This window comes from Chelonoidis abingdonii, chromosome 5 (genome assembly GCF_003597395.2).
Source record: "Chelonoidis abingdonii isolate Lonesome George chromosome 5, CheloAbing_2.0, whole genome shotgun sequence".
Lineage (NCBI taxonomy): Eukaryota > Metazoa > Chordata > Testudines > Testudinidae > Chelonoidis > Chelonoidis abingdonii.
In genome coordinates this window covers 127889524-127910478 of record NC_133773.1, presented here as the reverse complement: position 1 = coordinate 127910478, position 20955 = coordinate 127889524, and the positions used below count along the sequence as shown (strand labels likewise).

Genomic DNA, 20955 nt, shown 5'->3' with positions numbered 1-20955 from the left:
GACTAGGTCTAAACTACTTGGATGTTAATGCTGGCTTTATTTCCCCTTCAGTCCTTAAATTAAGAACTGAGGCCTTTGTCTATATTAGGGTTTTAGCCAGCTGTGTGGCTGCATTGGTACAAACATCTAGTGCAGACCCCCGTAGCTGAAGTAAGCTACACCAATGCAAGTCACAACTTACAGTAGTGCCGCACATCTCCAGTAGGGATTTGCATTTAAGTCGCTGGGACCCTAATGTACACAAAGCCTAGGCCAGAAGGTAGACATCAAAAGAAAACAACAGGGAAGGGGAGAAAGAAAAGGAGAATGGCCTTATGGGATGTGAAACCTTCACAGAAGACTAATCAGTTCTGGTAACTTCTCAGCATCCAAGCTCATCACACATAGAGTTTGTCACTAAATGCCCCAGCTTTCTTAAAACAAAAGACCAGCATTTGCCAGCTCATTATTACTTGTTTTCTTTTTGACCCTTCCTTCCCCTGGAGGAATTTTTGTTTGTGAATTCTCAAGTTCCTCTCCATCCAAAATGACTCTCATGCCTTTGTATAGAGGAGTTTATCTGCTGCCCTCTTCTCCTCCTCCTCCTTCGTTACCCAGTGAGTTTAATCCTTAATATAAAACCACATCTTGGACTGTGGTGTGACTGTCAACTGATGGGAGTTTCTAATTCTATTCACTTGTTGGCTGCTTGTCTGCTGTACAACAGTGTAGTCTGGGAAGAAGGGGAATCCTGAACTGAAACCTCCCAAGCAGCAGCTAAACATGTTGCCATTGCACGATTACTGGGCTAGCCTCATGGCACCACTGAAACACGTGTATAGGGTCACCATTTGCTCATCATGGACCCACTGAATTTTTAGCATCTTTTACCTTAAGTCAGTGTTCACTACAGTATCAATTTCAGTTAAGGAGAACAGAGTTTTGGAATCTTAGAATATCAGTGTTGGAAGGGACCTCAGAAGGTTATCTATTCCACACCCCTGCACAAAGTGGGACCAGTCCCCAGACAGATTTTTACCTCAGTTCCCTAAATGGCCCCCTCCAGGATTGAACTCACAACCCTAGGTTTAGCAGGCCAATGCTCAAACCACTGAGCTATCCCTCCCCCCTAAGAGTCAAGAGACTCTCTCTCTCCAAACAGCCAGGTCCCCCTTATAACATTGCTCAGCAGGGAGATATTAATTGATCAGCATGAAAAACAAGGATGTCTCCCTTTTTGCCAGTTGAATTGGTCTCCTGAATCATTTGCCAATAGTAAAAGAATCCTACTACCCTTTCCCACACCCTTGAAATATCATATATGAATTTCTTACTTGCAAAATGATCCACGTGGACACGGCATGCAGAATGCTGAATTTTTCTGGAAGCTGAAATGCCCTAAGGAAATAGAAAAGAGGAATCTTCCCTGTAATGTCACCAGTCACAAAATTATCAAGGTTCCAAAGAATTAAGATGAGTCTCACCAATGACGTGTAAAACCTTATTGTGTGTTCTCCTGCCAATGATTTTAGGGAGAGGAGTGTTTGGATTTTTTTTTAAGGAGCTCTAAAACTAGGGTCCTATCATAATGACCTTGCAATACTGGCGTGACATCTAGGAGGCTCAGACACTCCACTTCAATCTAGTGCTATTGCCAAGATTTAAAACTCTCAGGAACTGCAAAATTACAGGTTGTGCCCCTGTGATGGGTTGACAGGCCCTGCAGAGCTGCTGGTGTTGCAGGGAGGAGCGCTCCATCCCCATTTTACATTGAATCAAGTGAAGGTGAGAAAGGCTATTGACAAAAGTGCAGTTTTACATATAAGCTACCAGCAAGTTCTCAAGGATGTGCAGTTGCTGTCCTACCTTCCCATACAAAAGCTATAGGGAGGGATGTTTTGCCTGGACTGAGGAAAGGCAACTGTGCTTCTGACTCGGTCATCTGAAGTAGGAGGAACTTACACTAGTTGGGGTACATGAACACCTGGCCTCCCTCTCTGAAGAAAATCAAGAGGACTTGAAGAGAGAGACCGTACAGGAGGGTTATCACAGGCTAGTACAGGTGTGAGGGGGAGCGTACGCTGTTTTGTTATACACAAGAACAAGGTGATATGCATGGTTCCATGGCAATTTTTCCATCAAATTAGAAAAACGTATTAGAACAGTCAAAAGAAATGGAATCCACCGTTCAGGTTTTTTTGGTCTGAGAAAACAATCCTGTAACTAAATGCTATTTTTTCTTTTAAGTAATCTGTTACTGTAACCAGTTATAAGAAAAATCTTGTACATTCTGGCATCACAGCACACTTTGGAGGTGAGTAAGAGTCAAAGTATACCTTTTCCACATGGTCTGCAAGCTGGTGCCCCAGACTCATTGGAATAAGAGCCAGGCTGACAGGGCAGGCATACAACACTTTTCATTAAACTAAAAAGAAAGTTGAATCGAGTTAGTTCAGTTTTATGTATTTTTCATGAGGAAAAAAGTTTCAGTCAAATTTAAGCTGCTTAAATGGAAGCTTTTGAGCTTGACAGACCTATTTACTTGCTTGTATATTGTGCATCTCTAGGAAATACAGAAATAGTTTAATGAAGGTCAGGCAGTTCAGAGGAAAAAACCAACCAGAACTAGCCTGAACTTTAAACATTCAGTTAAGAAATGAAGTTCTCGATTTCATTGTTACTAGAGATTGTTTATGCATTTCCTGCAATGTGCTGTAAGCTTTACAGATAAGTGGGTGGGACAAGATTACAAAGTCCCATCCTCAAGGAAGTTAGGCCAAGATTTTAAAACAGGTGCCTGAAGTTAGGAGCCTAAGTTCACACTCAGGCACACAAGAGGCCTGATTTTCAAAGGTGCAGAATACCCAGCATCTACCATAGATTTTTATGGGAGCTGCTGGGTGTTCAGCAACTTTGAACATCAGGTCACTTCAACAGAAGCCTCAACAAGGATTTAGGAGTCTAGGTATCCAGTTTGGAAAATCTTGGCCATAAAGCCTAAATGAGACCTGACCAGGAGCTGGGGATGGTAAAGAAATATGCTCTCTCTTTTTTCAGGAGAAGGGGTCCATATACTGGCTATTGTGTTTCTTATCGGCAGATACAAATCATACCACTTTTCTAAATGAGGAATTTCCTTCTCAGTTTGATCCCTCTCCTCCATGCCCCCTTAGATATTTTTTCCCATCCCCTATTACTAATAGTAATTAATGCCACCTTGGAACTTGCACTCTGATCAGATATATCATATTGTTACTGATTCTGAGGCCTCGTAGAATTCATTGCATACCTGGCTGGAGGAAAGAGGCACTGAATGCAGGTTAACATTGCAGTGGACTAGCGGCTAGTTCTAACTGGGATTTGTATTAAAGGTAAAAATTAGGAGACATAGATTAAGTGGCAGAAGCATTTGTTCTTGGACCTGTGAGATCCTTATTTAAGGCATCACTAGTCAGATTGAGAAACCTGGTAATCTCTCAATCGCTCAAGAGTCCAATTGTGGCCATTGTAATAGATTAATTGCAAGAATTTAGCTTGGCCTTTGACAGGGGACCACTCACCTGCCCTAAATTAAAGTCACCAAGAGAACAAGCTACTGCAGAGCCCTCCATCATCCATGAGGGTTTCATAAACTGGGATGAAAGAAGAATTAGCTCCTAAACCACAATCAGCTGAAGCTTTTGGTACCCAGTGACAGGACCGCTTATTAAAGTATCCCAATGCATTCTACAGCTCTGAGGCTGCCTATAAACATTTGTATATGTCTAATGTGTGAAAATGGCCAATACATTCTTCCAAATGAAATATTTGCACACACACGATCCGTGAGTCACAACTGACCATGCACACGAGGCAAAGATCTAATTTCTACAGGAGACATAAAATAAAGCAGATGGGCACAGACAAATTACAGCTGCAACCAAGTCAACACTGCATTATACCACAGGTCTCACTTAGGTTATGAAGTCTGGACAACCTGAGGACTGGTTTCTTGGGCCAACACATATATTTGTAGGCATTTTGATAGTCACGATAGCACCCTGCAACCATTAATTAATTAAGTCTCAGAGCACCTCATTGAGGCAGTGAAATACTATCCCCTTTTACGGATGGGAAAACTAAGATGCAGAGACAGAGGCTACAAGACTCCTTTGAATTACCCAGGAGGAAGTCCGTGGAAGAGCTGGAGCAAAAAACCCACATCTCTTGCCTCCCAGCCTTAGTTTTTGATTAAGTAAAATCTTGCTTTTTCTACTGTTGGGAAACTCCATTAACACTGCTCCTGCAGCCTAACTGGGGGCAGCAAAAGAGATCTTTCATTCCAGAAAATGACTAGTAATCATGTTTATTTCAGTAGTGCCTAATGGCGAACCAAGAACAAGGACCTATTGGGCTAGGCACTTGTACAAACACAATGTAGTGGACCCCATTGCAATGAGAGCAAGAGAGAGAGAAAGAATACACAATCTGTGCCTAACCAAAAATACAATCCCAATCGCAACAGTGGTCTAGAGACTTACTTAGTGTAATATCCTTGTGGGCAAAGCAGACATGACAGTTGTCCAGCTAGAGGCTGATAGTGACCCACTGGACAGGGTATGCAAGCAATAGGGTCTGCGCAGAAGCCCTCTGAGCAGCAGACACAGCCCAATGTCTCTAAAGCAGAATAAACATTTTTTTTTAAAAATGACAGTTGTATCCAAAGATAAAAGACCAGTTTTTAAAACACAGATCAATATCATGAATGTAAAAATATCTTTCTCTAAGTGGGCCTCAGACAACGTTATCCCAATTTTGTCCTCACATAACACTGTAGGATGGAAAACAAAAAATATTTAATTTTTTATTAAATATTAATTATTAAAAAATCAGATTTTAATAATCCCAGAGTTCTACTCAGACTGGCACAAGAACAATTGTCAAACAGAGAGTAGGTTATAGTCCAGGGTCTGAAATCTGTTGTCTCCGTCGTATAATCTTTATAGCTAAGAAGGCTGGTTTTAATTTGAGAGTCCAGGAGGTTTTTCCTCACCCTCAGTCAAAAAAATAAATTTAAAAAAATTACTTTTGATCATTGATTAATGTAAGTTTAGCAGGAAATAGAACTGAAGCAGAAAACCCCAAAGCGGAGAATTCTGCCTTAAGGAGAAAGTCTTCTGAGCATGTGACACTTACTGTTCCCACAGCATAAAAATTCTATCAGTCTTGATTCTACAAAACTAGTTTATTCTACATAGACTAATTATGTAGGATTTTCCATGCCAGCTCTTGGTCCTCAAATCTGTTATCCTTCCTCTGGCAGGAGCCAGTGCCTGCTACCTTGCAACAGAGCATGTGGGACAGGAAAGATTATAGCAGACCCAATTGTACGAAGTTGTATACGGTGGTGTTGGCAATTAGTCCTTGACCTCTGCACAGATTGTCTCATGCCTCGAAGCATGAGAGCTGGTTATCCCTCTCTTAGCATGCCCCGATCCATGTTTTATTATTGATCCTAACGTTCGTTATCCAGTCTGGTTTTAAAAATTAAAACTATGGCATTTATTCGACTGACCTCCTGCTATAGTGTATTCCATAAGTTGACCAGATGTGATATGAAGGAGAATTTCCTTTGGGGTGATTTTTTTCTTTGTGGAACATGAATCCTTCTGAAGAGCTGAATACTCTAGGCATTAGCACAGAGCAGGTATTTAGTACTGTGTACGGATGGAGATGATGGCCCCACCAGCCGACTGGTTAGTGGAAACATTTGCAATCTGTTTCTGGGCTTTATATTCATCTGAGCTTTTGAATTCATTCTTATTGCCTAAAAAAATGAGCTTAAAAATGAGAAAGAAAGTGCACACTCACCCTTAAAGGTGAACTGCAGTGGGGAAAATAAAGGGGGGAGCAGGTTGCCCTTTTTTGATTCTTTAAAGAGTATGAAGGGGGTCTGGAAAGGCTTATTTTTTTCTTGTTTGATAGTTTTTACTTTAGAACATCAGAAGTGTCAAGTCTCATTGCTGAGGGGCTTCCTGTGTAACAGAGGTGGACTGGGAGCTCTCTTAGCACTTAATTGAAGGGGTAGGGATACTGAATCTTTAATAGAGGTTTCTTTCTGATTGTTTGAAACACATAGTTTGAAATTGTTTTTGTTCATATCTACAATACTTAGAATCACTTCCCCCTCTCAATTAGCTATGTTTCACCTGCACTGTTTTTTTAGGTTGTAATTCTACCACTTCTTCAATCAACCATGGAGTCCTCCAGGTTAGACAGGGGGGACAAGGCCTGATGTTCTAATGTAAAAAACAAGTAGGGGGGGAAATCTGAGCCCTTCTTTTTTTTTTTTTTTTTTTTGTGGCATGATACAGCAATAAAAAAATAAAATCACACACCCAGTTTTTGTCCCTTTTGCAATCACCTCTACAGACAAAGCAAGAGAGCTGCAGCGGGGAGGGAAATCTTCCGAATCTTACCATTGCTGGGAAACGTTCCTGGTGAACAAGCTGTACAGGCTGTTGTGTTCACTGCACTGCAGTTTGTGGACTCCATGGTGGTTACGAATGGAGTGGCTGATGGAACCCCAACAGATGCTGTCCTGTTTGGAGCAGTAGACAGCATGCTGGTAGGTACTGTGCCATAGGGGGTAGCTGATGTTACCCCAGCCGACGCTGTCACAGCTGATGTTGGTCCTGGAGAAACCTGAACAGTGGTCCTATTTGGAATAGTGGACACTCTTGCAGTTTGGGTGGTGGACGAAACCTCAGCAGATACTGTTGTGCCAGATGACACCGTGGGGTTTGCAGTGGTTGACAGCACTTCAGCTGTTACTGTTACAGCTGCAGTTGATACCGTAGAGACCCCGACAATGGTTGCATTTGGAGCAGCTGACGAAAAACCAGCAGATACCACTGGTGATTCCGCAGAGACCTGGGCAGTGGTCGTTTGTCCAACAACAATACCTAAGAGGGAAAAATGTATTGTTAGTGGTTCAGTTAGTGTACTCCATCTGGGGAGACAACTCCATGGAGACTCATTTATCTAGCAGTTCACCCAAATCCATTTGCTTTTTTGATGTTCATTTGGAAACATTTTCTCCATTATGCTCAAGAAGTGAGGCAGAGAGAAGCAAACCAGATAAAAGTATATACAGTAATTAATGGTCTAGAGAAGGTAGATCAGATGCTTCTATTCTCCCCATCTTATAACACAAGGAGACCTTCAATTAAATTAACAAGCAACAAATTCAGAACTGATAACAGAAAATATTTTTCACAAAGTGCATGGGTAAACTGTGGAACTCATTGCCACAGGAAGTTGTTGAGGCCAAGAATATAAAATCCAGAAAGTGATTGGATATTTATATGAATAACAAGAATATCCAGAATTGTAATAACACGCATTGAAGGGTATCTTGAACTTCATGCTTCAGGGCTCATGTCAATCTCTAAATCTTATCCTGATCTCTAATAGTTAATGGGAGGTGAATTATCCTCATCTGCCCACTGTGGGGTTCTTACACCTTCCTCTGAAGCCCACTGTTGGAGACAGGTACTGAACTAGATGGACTTGTCGTCTGGTCCATTCAATTTTATTCCTTGTATTGTTCTTATTACCAGTGTATCTGAGTGCCTTTCGCTAGTACATTAAGGGATATGCCTAACATCTGTAACTTACATGGTTCACTCTCTCTCATATCTCCTCTCTAGAGGGAGAATTGTGTGTGCAGGGTAGTGTTTTGTTTTGGTAGGGTTTGGTTTGGTTTGGTTTTAATGTCCATGCTGCTTGGTATTTACATTGGAGAAGGCAGGTCACAGAAGTGCATTTTGCACTTGGAGTTGAATGTGATGAGGTTTGTGATGGTCCTTAGTTCCTGGAGGAGTTCATTCCAGGCTTGGACTGGCCGCCTGAGAAAGCTCTGTCTCATGCACAGATGAGCTTTACCCTTATACCAGAAAGTTGCATTGTGCCTAAGGAGCAAAGTTGTCAACCACAGTCTTCATCCTGGTGCTTTAGGTGATATGTTTAGATATCCCAGACCAGGCCATTAAGTGCTCTGAAGATAAGGCTCACACCTTCAGATTTGATTAAATATGCTCAGGCAGGCCAGTTTAAAGAGAGTGGAGAACAGGCTTGATGTGTTTGAGGTAGCCCATTTTGCTGAGCAGATGAACTGCAGTGTTCTGTACTTGGTTGGAATCTCCTAAGGGCTGGTGACTGCTTGGTGAGCCATATTGTATTGCTGTATTCCCAAGGAGGGGTGACAAAAATGATCAGGTCATTGTCTGCCAGGGTGGGACAGAGAGTCCTATCCAACCAGAGATGACAGAAAGCATTACTTATAGTTGCTGCTCTGTGAAAGCTTAATGTCAGTGAGGAATCTAGGAGCATTCCTAAACTATGGACTGAACTAACCAATAGTAAGTATGTGCTTGAACCAAAGGAGACCGCCCCATGGCATCAAACTCTTCAAAGTGTTTTTCCCTGCCCACCACTTTAGCAATTCCTATGTTCCTAGAAATGGAATGAGTCTCATACTGGATACTGTGGAAGTATCTGTAGGCAATCCACAGTACCTGGGGCAGAACGAACAGCACCCCCAGCATTACATTTGAATTGCAGGAGCTGTTCATTGGAGGATGGTGCATTTTTAAAAATATAATCTACAATTCTGCATGCAAAAAGTCTCCTTTTTACTCACTGGGTCACTTTTAGGGCATCATAATTCCGCACTATATCAGCATCTCTACAATGCTTGAATCAGCATCTGAAAGGCTCTATTCTGTAAGGTTCCTAATGCTTTCGCTTTTACACTGCGCATCTTTGTGTGTTTGGAGAGGTGGATTCCTCAAAATCCTGCAGGAACAATTGAGATTCAGATTGCTTTGCTGTTACATGTAATAGGTTAAAACATGTCTGCTTGCTAAAAGTGAGATCTACAAGTCTTTGACCTCGGAGTAGCCATTTTGGCCCTGTTACCCATCGCTGAAAGGGAGAAAGACCCATTAAATTAAAAAAGCAAAGAGAGTAGCAAGATGATTTAAATTTAGCAACATAATGATTAAGGCATTTCAAAAAACAGCAACAGCTGTCACATCAGTGTAGGTGGAGGGAGTGCAATAGATCAGGAGACCAGGATTATACTCTTAGCTCGGCCACTGACCTGCAGCGTGGCACAAGGCAAGACACTTGACCTCTCTAAGCTTCCTTTCCCCTCCACCCTTTTTCTGTCTTGCCTATTTAGATGATGATTTTTTTTTTCAGGACAGAGATTCTCTTACTATGTATTTGCACAGCATGTGGCACAATGGGACTGCAATCAGCTGGGACTGCTATGATGTGAACACCACCATCCTCATGGGAATTCAGTTGGTTTGTAACCTAAGGACATTTGAGAAATATGACAAAAACACAGAATTTAATTTCTACAACAGAATCACGCAGCTGAACAAATGGCTCCATTGACAGTTAACCTTTAAGAACTCTGGCCTCTTAGTCATATGAAAACTGTCTGTTAAGGAAACTTTTCTGTGCTTTATAGAGGTTAGCATTACACTGACACTAACTTCTTTGTTGATTTGGAATCAGAGATCTACAATTTAAAAATATTTAAGCGGAGGAGTACCTAACATCTTGACCTTCTCCATGCATGCTCCGTATTGATGGTTGCTTGTCTAGTCTGTTAAGGTAATGGCATTTTTTCCTAAGAGCATATTCAGTGCTTAGCACATTTGGGGTGCTTTGGAACAAAAGCCTTTGTAGCAAATTAGATTGCCAAGATCATTCAGGCTTTCTCAGTGCTGATCCTTTTTTTCCTATTAACTTTATATTAAATTTTATATATATATAAAATTCACACACACACACACACAAACAACAAACTATAGGTAAACATCTCATAATACATACTTTTTATAGATTAGCCATTTGCTACTTCACTTTAGCTATATTTGAAACTTTTAATTATAGAAAATATGAATGTAATCATATATATGTATGTATATCAAATGTAATCAAAATATAAATCAATTATTTGTATTACACAATTTACAAACACAATTTGTTTATAAAACTCCCAACTGGTTAAAGTAAAATTATTAAAATAAGATCAAGAATAGACGCAAAATACAGAGAAGGGGGATAGAGACAGGGAGGGAAGGAAGAGGGTAGAGAGGAGGGAGGAAAAGGGGGACCATGCATTTAATAGGGTCATTCAGATACTTCCAGAAAAGCATGTCACATCTCTGAGAATGCTCCTTGGGTATTTCTGGAACAGCATACAGTTCTTTCCTTGGTGGCCAAGCTTACAATGTCTATGCTCCAGTCTTCAGTTGTTGGTCTTCCTTTTGGATTTCCAGATTTGTGATACTAGGCTTTTAGCAATTAGTGCTCTGATGAGCCAAAGCTTTTCAGATTTATTCAACTTCCAATTAACACCCATTAATTTTAAGATTATATGTTTCTCTCGTAATGCAATTTTATTTGATAGGAAGAAAATTAATTCTGCAATTAAGTTGTGCCCAAAACATAAGAATATAGGAGCATTCCCAGAGCATATGGCAGTGGTTCCCAAACTTTACCAACCTGTGAACCCCTTTCACTAAAATAACATGTCTCACGAACCCCCTCCTAAAAGTGAATATTTCCAGGGATTTTCTCCTTTACCTGAGTATAAATTATAAAAGCAGTGATCTTGGAAATATAAAATTTGTTTTTTATTACATGTTTATTACACACTATTTGTTATTATTAATCATTACAGTATTTTTATTACGTTATGAAAACGGCAACACTCTTCCAAGATCTCACTTTCACAGCCTGTATCACTTTGAATAAGCCTGTTATAAGACAAGGTTCCTATGTTTCATCAGGCAGTATCAGATGTGAAACAGCATGAAGGTATTTAAGAAGCCAACTCAAAGAGTTCCTCCTACACAAGCATTCAGGTCTTGAGCAGTCCAGGCAAACAACGCACGTTACAACAAAGCTTAAACTTGTTTTTAAAATTATTATGAAGAACCATCCTAGTTGCCTATTTAATTTTAAAAACAGCAAATAATATCCACCTCCCTTTCCATTTCTTATAAGGAATCTTGAAATTTAAATCTCCTCGGTGTGATAGCTAAGCTTGCTTTGATCTGCTTAGCTCTTGGAAGTCCAGGGGCTCTGGGCTGCTGGCCCTATGCTGCCCAGGGTTCCTAGGGACCATTAGGGAATTTTTTCCTGAGAACCCCCTGTAACATTTCACGAACCCCCAGGGATTCTCAAACCCCAGTTTGGGAACCACTGGTATATGGGTAAGTTAGCACCTGCTGAATCACAGTGCCAACATTTGTCTGGTTTAGTGGCACGTTTTGAATAGTTGGCAAGGGAGCCAATGCATCCTCCATATGATTTTCTGCTGGATTGATCTTAAACAGAGGTCAAAGGAACAGTTTGGAGCACCGGCTAAAATTTGTTTCCATTGGTTAGCAGACAATAATTGGCCTAGTTCTTCCTCCCATTGTTTTTTTGTTTTTGTTTGTGTTTTTTTGGGAAGCTGTGTTTAATTCAAATTTGCTAGCCAAGTGTGCATATAGTGTTGCCATAGGTCTTGGCAGCCTGAGTGATATTTGGAGAAGTGAAAGTAGTTTAGGTGGTCAGGGCAGTGCAGGCAATGGGGCCAAACAGATGGGAGACACCATGTTTCAGATGGATATATTGACACTCCTTCTTAGCCTCCAGTCTGAACCTTTTTTTTAATATTGTAAAAGAGAGGAAGGTGTCAGTTTCAGTAAATCACTTTCCTAATACAATCTGGCCAAATGATGGGGTTTTACAGAATTTTGAGGTATCCCAGAGAGAGGCCTTGGTGTGCAAATGGGGTGATTTTTTAAGTTTAGCAGACAGTGGACACCAAGTATATTTGGCTGCCACAATAGTTGTGACTGTTCCTTAGAGAATCAGTAATAATCCCAGCAGCACATTGGGAAGGGGTAAAGGAGAAACCAATTCTGCTTTCAGAGGGAGCCAATCCAGGCCGCTACAGCACGAGGGAACGAGCCACTGTGCTGCTTGGCTGAGAACTTTTGCCTGATGGTAAAGTTCAAAGTTGGAAAATCTGAAACCACCTTGTGACGGGCTCTGCTTACCCCGCACTAGCCTAGACAGGGTAAAGCCCCGGGTATTGACAGTAGAAGTCCCGCCCCATGGCAAGACTGGGCATGATCCAAGTGCTCTAGTAGTATAAAGGGAGGGAGAACAGCTCATTTTGGGTGAGAGGCTGCAAGGTAAGGACCTGCCTGGGAAGCTCCTGTGGAGGGCCAGCCTCTGACTGCATCGGGAACCAAAGCCATCCATGGCTCACCTGCACCCTGGTGACTGGAGGAAACCCTGGCGATGACTGGCCCCACTGAACACAGAGGACCTGATGTCTCATGGGAAGCCCCAACACAGACTCTGGTAGGAAGGTACCTCCCACCCAGGGAAACTCAGTGTGTTTCAGTAGGACTCCCCCTCTGAGTCAGTGGCAAGCTGCTACGCCACTGTTAGGGCCCTGGGTCGGGACCCCCACCACCACCGTGGCTGCCACACCCCATAGGGGTGCCCCAATGCCATAGATGCTGGCCGCTAGGCCGCTCTGCCCTGACCCTAGGGGCATGGACCACGACACACCTGTTTTGACAAAGAGCTGTAATCTCTCTAAGGTTTGTTACCAGCACCACACAAGGAGGACTGAATATGGTGTCAATTTTGGTAAAATAGAAGTGAGGAATATGTTTAAGGAGGGAATTCAGAATAAAAACGATCCTGGGAAGGGAATTCATTGTGAGAGTTAGTGCCTGCCATCTATTGGAATTGCTAATGGCATGATTAATGCAGCTAGGTTAACCTTGACTACCTCCAATTTATGTTGTAGCCAGAGAATTTGCCAAAGTTATCTAATGTTTGTAGGTATTTGGAATGGATTGATCTGGATTTTTAATAAATAGGATGATGTCGTCTGCATAGGGAAGGATATGTCTCCCGACACCCTGATTTGATCCCTGGAATCCCTTGGTGTTCCCTAATTAGTACTGCAAGTGGTTCTAATGCTAGATTGAACAAGGGTTAGGGGACGGGGAGGGAGCATTCCCATCTGATTCCCTGAAACCAGTCAAAGGGGGGTATGTGTGAATATTGTGCTATTTGTTAGGATACAAGAGTTGTGTTTGGAATATAACAGCTTTATCCATGAAATAAAAGATTTATCCAGGGTAAGAAACAGATATTGCCAGTTCACGCGGTGAAAAGCTATCTTTGCATCACGTGAAATAATTGTATGGAGATTTCTAGAGTGTTGAATGCCATAACTGACGTGTGTTATTTGAACTATGCATATTTTATTAAATCCCACCCAATGGGGGTGAACCAGATCACTCATTACTTTTTCAAATCTTAGCCAATATTTGTAAAAATATTTCTATATCAGTGTTGATTAAAGAGATGGGTCTATAGCTATGACACTTTTGTGCATCCTTACCTGCTTTATGTATTACAGCAATCAGGGCTTCCCTCAGAGCAGGAGGTAACATACGTTTCTTGAAGGCATCTTTGTAAACGTATTAGAGCAGGGGTCGGCAACCTTTCAGAAGTGCTGTGCCGAGTCTTCATTTGTTCACTCTAATTTAAGGTTTTGCGTGCCGGTATTACATTTTTATGTTTTTAGAAGGTCTTTTTCTAAGTCTAAAATATATAACTAAACTATTATTGTATGTAAAGTAAATAAGATTTTTAAAATGTTTAAGAAGCGTCATTTAAAATTAAATTAAAATGCAGAGCTCCCCAAACCAGTGGCGAGGACCTTGGCAGCGTAAGTGCCACTGAAAATCAGCTAGTGTGCCACCTTCACCATCCATGCCATAGGTTGCCTATCCCTGTATTAGAGCTTAAAGGCCAGAGTTGCTTTGAAATGTTGATAGAACTATCAGTGGGCCATCAGGGCTGGGGGTCTTGCTAGGACTCATTTCCTCCATGGCCTTGATTATTTCTTCTGATGCTGCTCTTCTGAGATGTGAGGGACTCAATGCTGATCCTAATTAGAAACAGCAGTTCTGCAGTACCTTTAAGGAAGGGCACTTTGGTGTCCATACCTTGACCAAAGACCAAGATATGGAATCCTTCTCTTCTGACTCAGCCTTCCTTAAAATCTAAAGTCAATTTTCTCCCCTTGGGAACACATGCCAATGAGTTGCCCTGGTTCCAATTCCGGTTTTGTTAAATGGGTCTCACAATAAGCTGAGTGGTGCATGGGCATTGGCTCTAGCATACCACTAGGCTCTCCTGGAAAAGTTTTCAGAAGGAACCATTATGATCACCTACTATGACCTGCTACAGAACAGCTCCTAGATATTTGTCTTGCCATGGAAGTTCTTCTTCAGCCACAGGTACTGAAGTAGATTTAAGTTCCCTGGATTGCACAGGACTGACTTTTTTTTGAGAAAGTTGAAAATAGCTATTTTATTCAAAAACTGTGAGTGGAGGGAGGGAGTTGTCAAATTTTTATAAAACCATTGATGTTTCTGACTTTTCACAGAAATTGTGCTTATACAAGTAGTTTTTATCCAACATTCTAGAAATTGGTGCTGAAATGGTTTATTGAAAATTTTAATTTAGTGAATTTAGTGATTTATTCTGCTTTCTAGATGGTACAACTTTTTTTAAAAGATCACTAAAAATACAGCTAAAAAACCTCCAGAAAGTGTTGAAGATAGGACAACTCATGGCAGCTGGGCCCACAACATTAACCAAACAGCCTTTATTTGTCCTGGAAATTCTTTAAACTCTGTCAGTTACAGAGACAAATTCTTCCTAACTTACAGATCAACGGTTGCAAATATTGTAAGGCAGGCAGTCTTTAATCTACAGTTTGCAAATGAAGCCTGGTGGTCTGCTGGATTTCCTTCCTCTGCTCTCCTCCCCGTACACTGTCTGCAAATCTTGTGAAAATAATCATTCAAATCCAAGTGAAATAAATCAAAACAAACCTACATATCTAGCTGAGTATATTAAAAAAACCACCTTTTGTTTTACTAAAGAAAGAGGTGAACAAGTGGCTCTGAGTAGGAGAGCATCCATATTTGCTTAACTCTCAGCAGAGCAGGGACTGCAAGTCTTGCTCATTTGTGTTATATCTTTGTCAGACAGATAAAACTAAAAAGTTAGTTATTTGAACAGCTTAACGCCCTTGTACATGGCTTTAAAAATGCAAGCCTGCCCATTTCAATAGAGTAGCAGGATGTATTGTTTGTTTGTATTCCGGTAGAATGTTGGAGCACCAGTCATGCCCTGGCGCTGGGCAGAAGAAAAAAAACTGCCCTCACCCCCAAGAGCTTACAATCGAAAGGTATAGGCCTCCACCATGTGGACAGACAATGCCACTTGGCATAAATATGATACATATTGTAAAGAATACAAAGTTCTTGGAATCCCAACAGTAAAAACACTAAAACTAATATAAAATATTTATTTAGAGATTAAACAGAGGGACAAATTCTACCCTCAAAGACATGATAGCAACTCTCATTGAACTCTGTGGGAGCTGTGCATCTGAGGGTGACATCTGGCCCATAGCATGTTATCTGTTGTAACAGAAAGATAAGTAAGTATGTAAAACCTTCTTGCAGTATGTTCGGTATCTATGCTTTGCTTTGCAGAAAGACTCTGATTATTTTGTGTACCTAGGAGCTGCAAGGGTCATTTTCTAAGACTTCCTCCTGCTTTTTTGCCATTCTGCAAGCAAAGTACTACAGAACATTCAGGGTTTAGCTCAACTTAAGTCTTTCTTCCAAAATATTTAAACATAGCTGAGCAATGTGCTCAGCCATATTTGTTGTTCAGGGCCATTGTACCAGCTGACTGTTGCTGTATATATTTATATCCAATTGCAAGACTAAACGCTTTTAATCATGTCTTTGCAGCCTCTTTTCCTTTCCTTTCCTTTCCTCTGTTCCCTCACCCTTTTCCCTGCCGTTATACATTCTTTCCCAAACTAGTAACTGTATGAAAATGCAAAGCCCCAGTGCAGCAGTTTAGAATCATAGCTAGTATCTTTCTAGACCACAAAGAACAAGTGTCACATTTTAAAAGTAGTTACTCACCCATCAAACAAGCTGCACCTAAACTCCAGAGCAGAGACCTGGGACAGGAACCCATTTTCTAAGTGGGTCACAGCTCCTCACTAAGGGAGAGCAGCTGCTAAGCTCCTACAGCTAACAATTTGTCCCTTTTTTAGTTTTTCTTCCCAATTCCATCACCTGACTCCGATCATGGGGTTGAGTCAAACCAACCCCCCACAACAAACTAACCAGGATTTACTCAGACTGAGAAGGGCCTTTTAAGAAGTGTCATGTGTTTCAAAAGCACAAGTCCAAACTAAATATTGTGCAGAAGGGTTTTGTTCACTCTGAGTACCTGCACTGAAATACAGGTAACAGAGAAGCTTTCTGAAAGAAGCAAAGAGCAGAATAAGCAGCTGTTGGATCCAGCATACAGCGTTCAGAGGGGCTATGAGGCTGGCTGCTGTCCAACCCCCATGATCTTAACCTCATCGACAAGCATTACATCACTTTTGACATACTCAGGATTTCCCATAACAGGATAAACAAACAGCCCAAAGAAGTTCTCTGTAACTGACCCTAAGGGTGATGTAACTAAGGACAGATGATTTCTGTGGCCAACCTCAACAAGTTTACTTGTATGACAAAAGTTGCCAGAGTTGATACATCAAATATTTGTGAGTAGCACAGATCTTACAGTGCTTGATAGGTGAGAGGTTTAATGTAACAAATCCATGTCCCATTGCTGCCCCATTTCTGATTCAGGCATAGGCTGCAAGATGATTTATCGTTGTTGTTGTCTGAGGCTGGTTTCTGCTCTCTTTTCTTTGTTGCCTTTCACTCAGTTCTAGTAGTTTGAGGAAGTATCTTATATACTTTCACTTTATATATTTAACTAGAAAATCTCACTGTTTCAACTTTTCTTTTACCATATTGATTCCAAAAATCAATCCTTGGATTTCCAGTGTATGTGTCTCCCAGTTTCTAGTATTGCATGATTGCAAGGGGTGATTGTATATTTGGAAAGGGTCTGTCTGCAGTTTGTGTAATTAAACTGTAGTATGGTTAGTGTGAAACTTCAGGGAAGGATTGATAGCCGTTAAGCTTCTAGTGGTTTTGGTTTTTAGTCTGTTTTTCCCAGTAGGGAGTAATTTAGAGCTAAACAGAGTCGGAGCACTGTTTTTCTTGAGCACCTCAAAAAGATTCAGGGTTTGGGCTCTGATGCTTAACCACCCCCAGAGTCTGCATACTGGGCTGCAAGTTTTTATGAGAAAAAGTTCAAGAGATTACTGGTGTTTCCTGCTGAGATTCCTTCCCGCGCTGCCCCCCAAAAAAATTCTTGAGCAGTCTCCCATGGTATTTCATCACTTGTGGTCAGGTTAGGTGGAAAACAGAAATTGGAATGTAGGGTAAGGCGGAGAAATACTCTGAACTCGAAACAACTTTAAAAAAAACTAAAAAAAAAAAAAAGTTTTGTTTTATATGACCTTTGCTTGTCATCTTATTCCTTCTGCTTTTAAAGTGACACACCACTGTTTTTGGCCCCAAAAGTTACTCACATGTGGCAGTTCTGTCATGCCTGCCTGCAGTCCAGCTATGATCCTGTGCCTGTAGCCGGGTTGTGAGGCATGGGCAGCTGTGGTTCTTCCTCCCAGCTGACAGGTGCCACTTGGAACTGGGGTATCACTGAGCCTGCCTGACCAACCAGACTGGATTCCCTTTACACCAGGGGTGGCCAACCTGAGCCTGAGAAGGAGAATTTACCAATGTACATGGCCAAAGAGCCATAGTAATACATCAGCAGTCCCTCCCCCCACAGCACTTCCTGCCTGCCAGCAGCCCTGCTGATCAGCACCTCCCCTCCCTCCCTGTGCCTCCTGCCTGCCACGATCAGTTTCACAGAGTAGAGGAGGCTTCTCTGGGTTGGAGGGGGAGGAGAAATGGTGCAGCAGCCTCAGGGGAGGGGGTGGGAAAGGGTGGAGTGGGGATGGGGGCCTAGGGTTGAGCAGTGGAAAGTTGACTCCAGGGCTGGAGCTATGGGTGCCAGGAGCTATGGGTGCCAGCACCTATGGGGATTGGTCCTGTTTTGAGCAGGGGGTTGGACTAGATGACCTCCTGAGGTCCCTTCCAACTCTGATATTCTATGATTCTAGGGAGCCACATATTAACTTCTGAAGAGCCGCATGGGGCTGTGGAGCCCCAGGTTGGCCACCCCTGCTTTACATTGTACTGCTGTGACAAGCTGCAGACCCACTCCTGGTCTCTCACTTTCACCAGCACACATACAGGTCGGGACATGCCCAGCTGTTTTAACATGCAAACAGACTTTCTGACTAGCCCCTGCATGGGAAGGCTTCAGCTAAGGAACTGTCCAGATACGCAAGTACACCCCCCCTCTCTGGAATACAACCCCCAAATGTACCATCTTATGCTGCACAGCGAATTGTACAGCATAAGCTCATGAAATTCACCCTCTCCCTCAATGTGGAGAGAGATGCAACAGCTTTTTGCCCCCCAGTTACGAATTTCACACACTAGGGTTTAGACAAAACAAAAACAAGTTTAACAGCTACAAAAGATTTAAAATAACGGATAGCAAACATATCAAAGCAGATTACCCCGCAAATAAAAAAAATGCAATCTAAGATTAATATACTAAAGTAATAAATTTACAAGTAGTAAATTCTCATCCTAACTCATGTTTTGGGCAGATTGCAGAGACTTGCTTGCAGCTTAAAACTCCAGATATTCCTTTCACAGGCTAGACACCCTCTAACCTGGGTTCAGTCCTTTCTTCCCCAGATCATTCTGAGGTGTTTACAGCAGTCATCTTGGAGGGGGAGACAGTGAAGAACAAAGTCAGATGATATCACTCCCTTGCCTTAAACAGCTTTTGGATAGGGTGGGAACCCTTTGTTTCCAAACTTAGTTCCCTCATCAGTCAGTGGAAAAACACCGGTATTCCGAGATGGATTCCAGTACCAGGTGACTTGGTCACATGTCTCTGTAGGGCCATAGCAGCCATGACTCAGAGGCTGTTTGCAGCATCCTCAGGAAGCTTCCCAGGAGGGTGGCAGATTAGCATCTTCAAAGAGCTGTGGTTCTCTCTAATGGCTCTTCCTCACAGCGAGCCATCTAGACTGATTGCGTTCTGTCTAGTGGGTGTTCCCCAAGTTTTTTCTGTACAGGTTGTAATTGATATAGTCAATATTCTTAACTTCAGATACAGACATACAAATAGGATAATCATATTCAGTACAGTCATAATCTATCCAATGATATCTCACTTGCCTTATTTGGCACAAAATACATCATCATCATTTTGCCACACTCATAATCTATGAAGAATAGGGGGCACATAGTGTCATAAGGGGCACTAGGTTAGAGGCAGCCCCTGTGCTCTCCTGACTTGCACCAGACCAGCCTGAAGCCTTCAGGAGGTGGCAATGGCAGCAGCTGATGGGTAAGGTGACCAAGTACATGGGGTGTGGGGAGGATGCAGAAACAAAATGGAGTCAGTGGGGAGGCTTCTGTGGCAAAGGCAGCCCAAGTTCCCATTGCCCCATAAAACCCCTCCCCAGCCTCTTTCCCCTTTCACAACCCACCCTGACTGCCCTACATTATCTCTGAGCTGCCCCTAGATTCCCCTCCCTCCCCACCAATAATACAGCAACCAACCAACCCACTCACCCTCCCAATGGTCCTTGACCCCCTACAAAACCCTGATCCCTATTGGCTTCCCAGATGCCTGTAGCTCCCAGTCCCTGCCCACCTTTTTTGCTTTCCACACCTGCTGTCACAGCTCCCAAAAGGGAGGAGAGAGGAGGGGAAACCCCAGGAGGTAAATAATTGACTTGTTATGTCAAGAGGGTGTCACGGTGGAGCTTCACAAACTTGGCTGTGCTGCAACAACTTGGCTCTTCAAACTTTTCTGTTTCTGGTGCTAGCACTGCCCTGCTCTGAACTCTGGCCTGTTTGATTCTCTCTCTCTGCTACTGGTTCCCTGGATTTCCCTGCAGAACTGGTGTGTTTTAGAGCTGCACTAAAAAAGGGCAGTGGTCCCTTTAGGCTCATTGGAAGGTGCTGCTGCTAATTAATCAGCAGCAGCCTTGCTTTAAATCCCTTAGAAAGTTTGGCAGTGAAATGCTAGCTCTTCCATTTACAGTGGCATAACAAGGCCCCAGAGGGCCCTGGTGCAAGACTAGGTTGGGGGGAGAGGAGGATGGCACTTCTCAATGCCAAATTTTTTTTTTTTACCCCTAATATACCTCATTACTCTGCCACATACTCCCTCATAACTCCCTCCACAACACTCACCCCCCCCTCCACTGCCCTGGAACCTTTCTGCCCTCATGATGGAGGGGCAGCTTGGCCAAACCTGAGCAGCACTGCAACCTACATGCATCTGATTGCAGAGCCATTCAGATTTGTCCCAGCCACCTCTCTGTCTGACAGAGGGGCCATGGGGCCAAATTTGAGTGAATGGGGTTGTGACCCAATGTGCCAAGTGAAGTGCTGGAGCACTGCTCCGGCTGGCTGGTTTCCCTAGAGCTTGAGGGTCCTGGTGCAACTGCAGCACTTGCACCATTGTAGCTACACCACTGTCCTTTAAAAGGAGAGAAGCAAAGATTGGCTTCTTACATTTCCTACTCCTGATTACAAGACCATTTGTTACAGGGGATGCTATTCAGCCCCTTTCTCTTCCTCTTGCAGGAAAAGTGTTAATACCTAGCAACTGTGATTGTGTCTGCAACTGTGGAAAAACTGTGTGTGCCATGTTTACAGAATGTTAAATACTGATAGCAACAGTCTGCTTGTTAGAGCATGATCAAGCCTGCAGTTTTACCGTGGGTTGGACAGCACACTGATCCCTGTGGCAGGTTTCAGAGTAGCAGCTGTGTTAGCCTATGTCAGCAAA

At 42.5% G+C, this 20955-nt stretch overlaps 1 protein-coding gene across 1 annotated transcript in view; it reads right to left on the bottom strand.

Moving 5' to 3' along the window:
- LOC116822237 (uncharacterized) overlaps positions 1-16434 on the bottom strand; it is a 29625-nt gene extending 13191 nt beyond the window's left edge. Inside the window, exons 1-5 of the mRNA XM_032775949.2 lie at positions 16080-16434; positions 6438-6923; positions 4500-4635; positions 2316-2404; positions 1314-1377 (exon numbers count right to left, since the gene is read on the bottom strand). Coding sequence (XP_032631840.1) covers positions 1314-1377; positions 2316-2404; positions 4500-4635; positions 6438-6923; positions 16080-16134 — 830 coding nt within the window. The 5' untranslated portion in view covers positions 16135-16434. The remainder of the gene's footprint in view (positions 1-1313; positions 1378-2315; positions 2405-4499; positions 4636-6437; positions 6924-16079) is intronic.
- Between the last annotated feature and the right edge of the window lie 4521 nt (positions 16435-20955).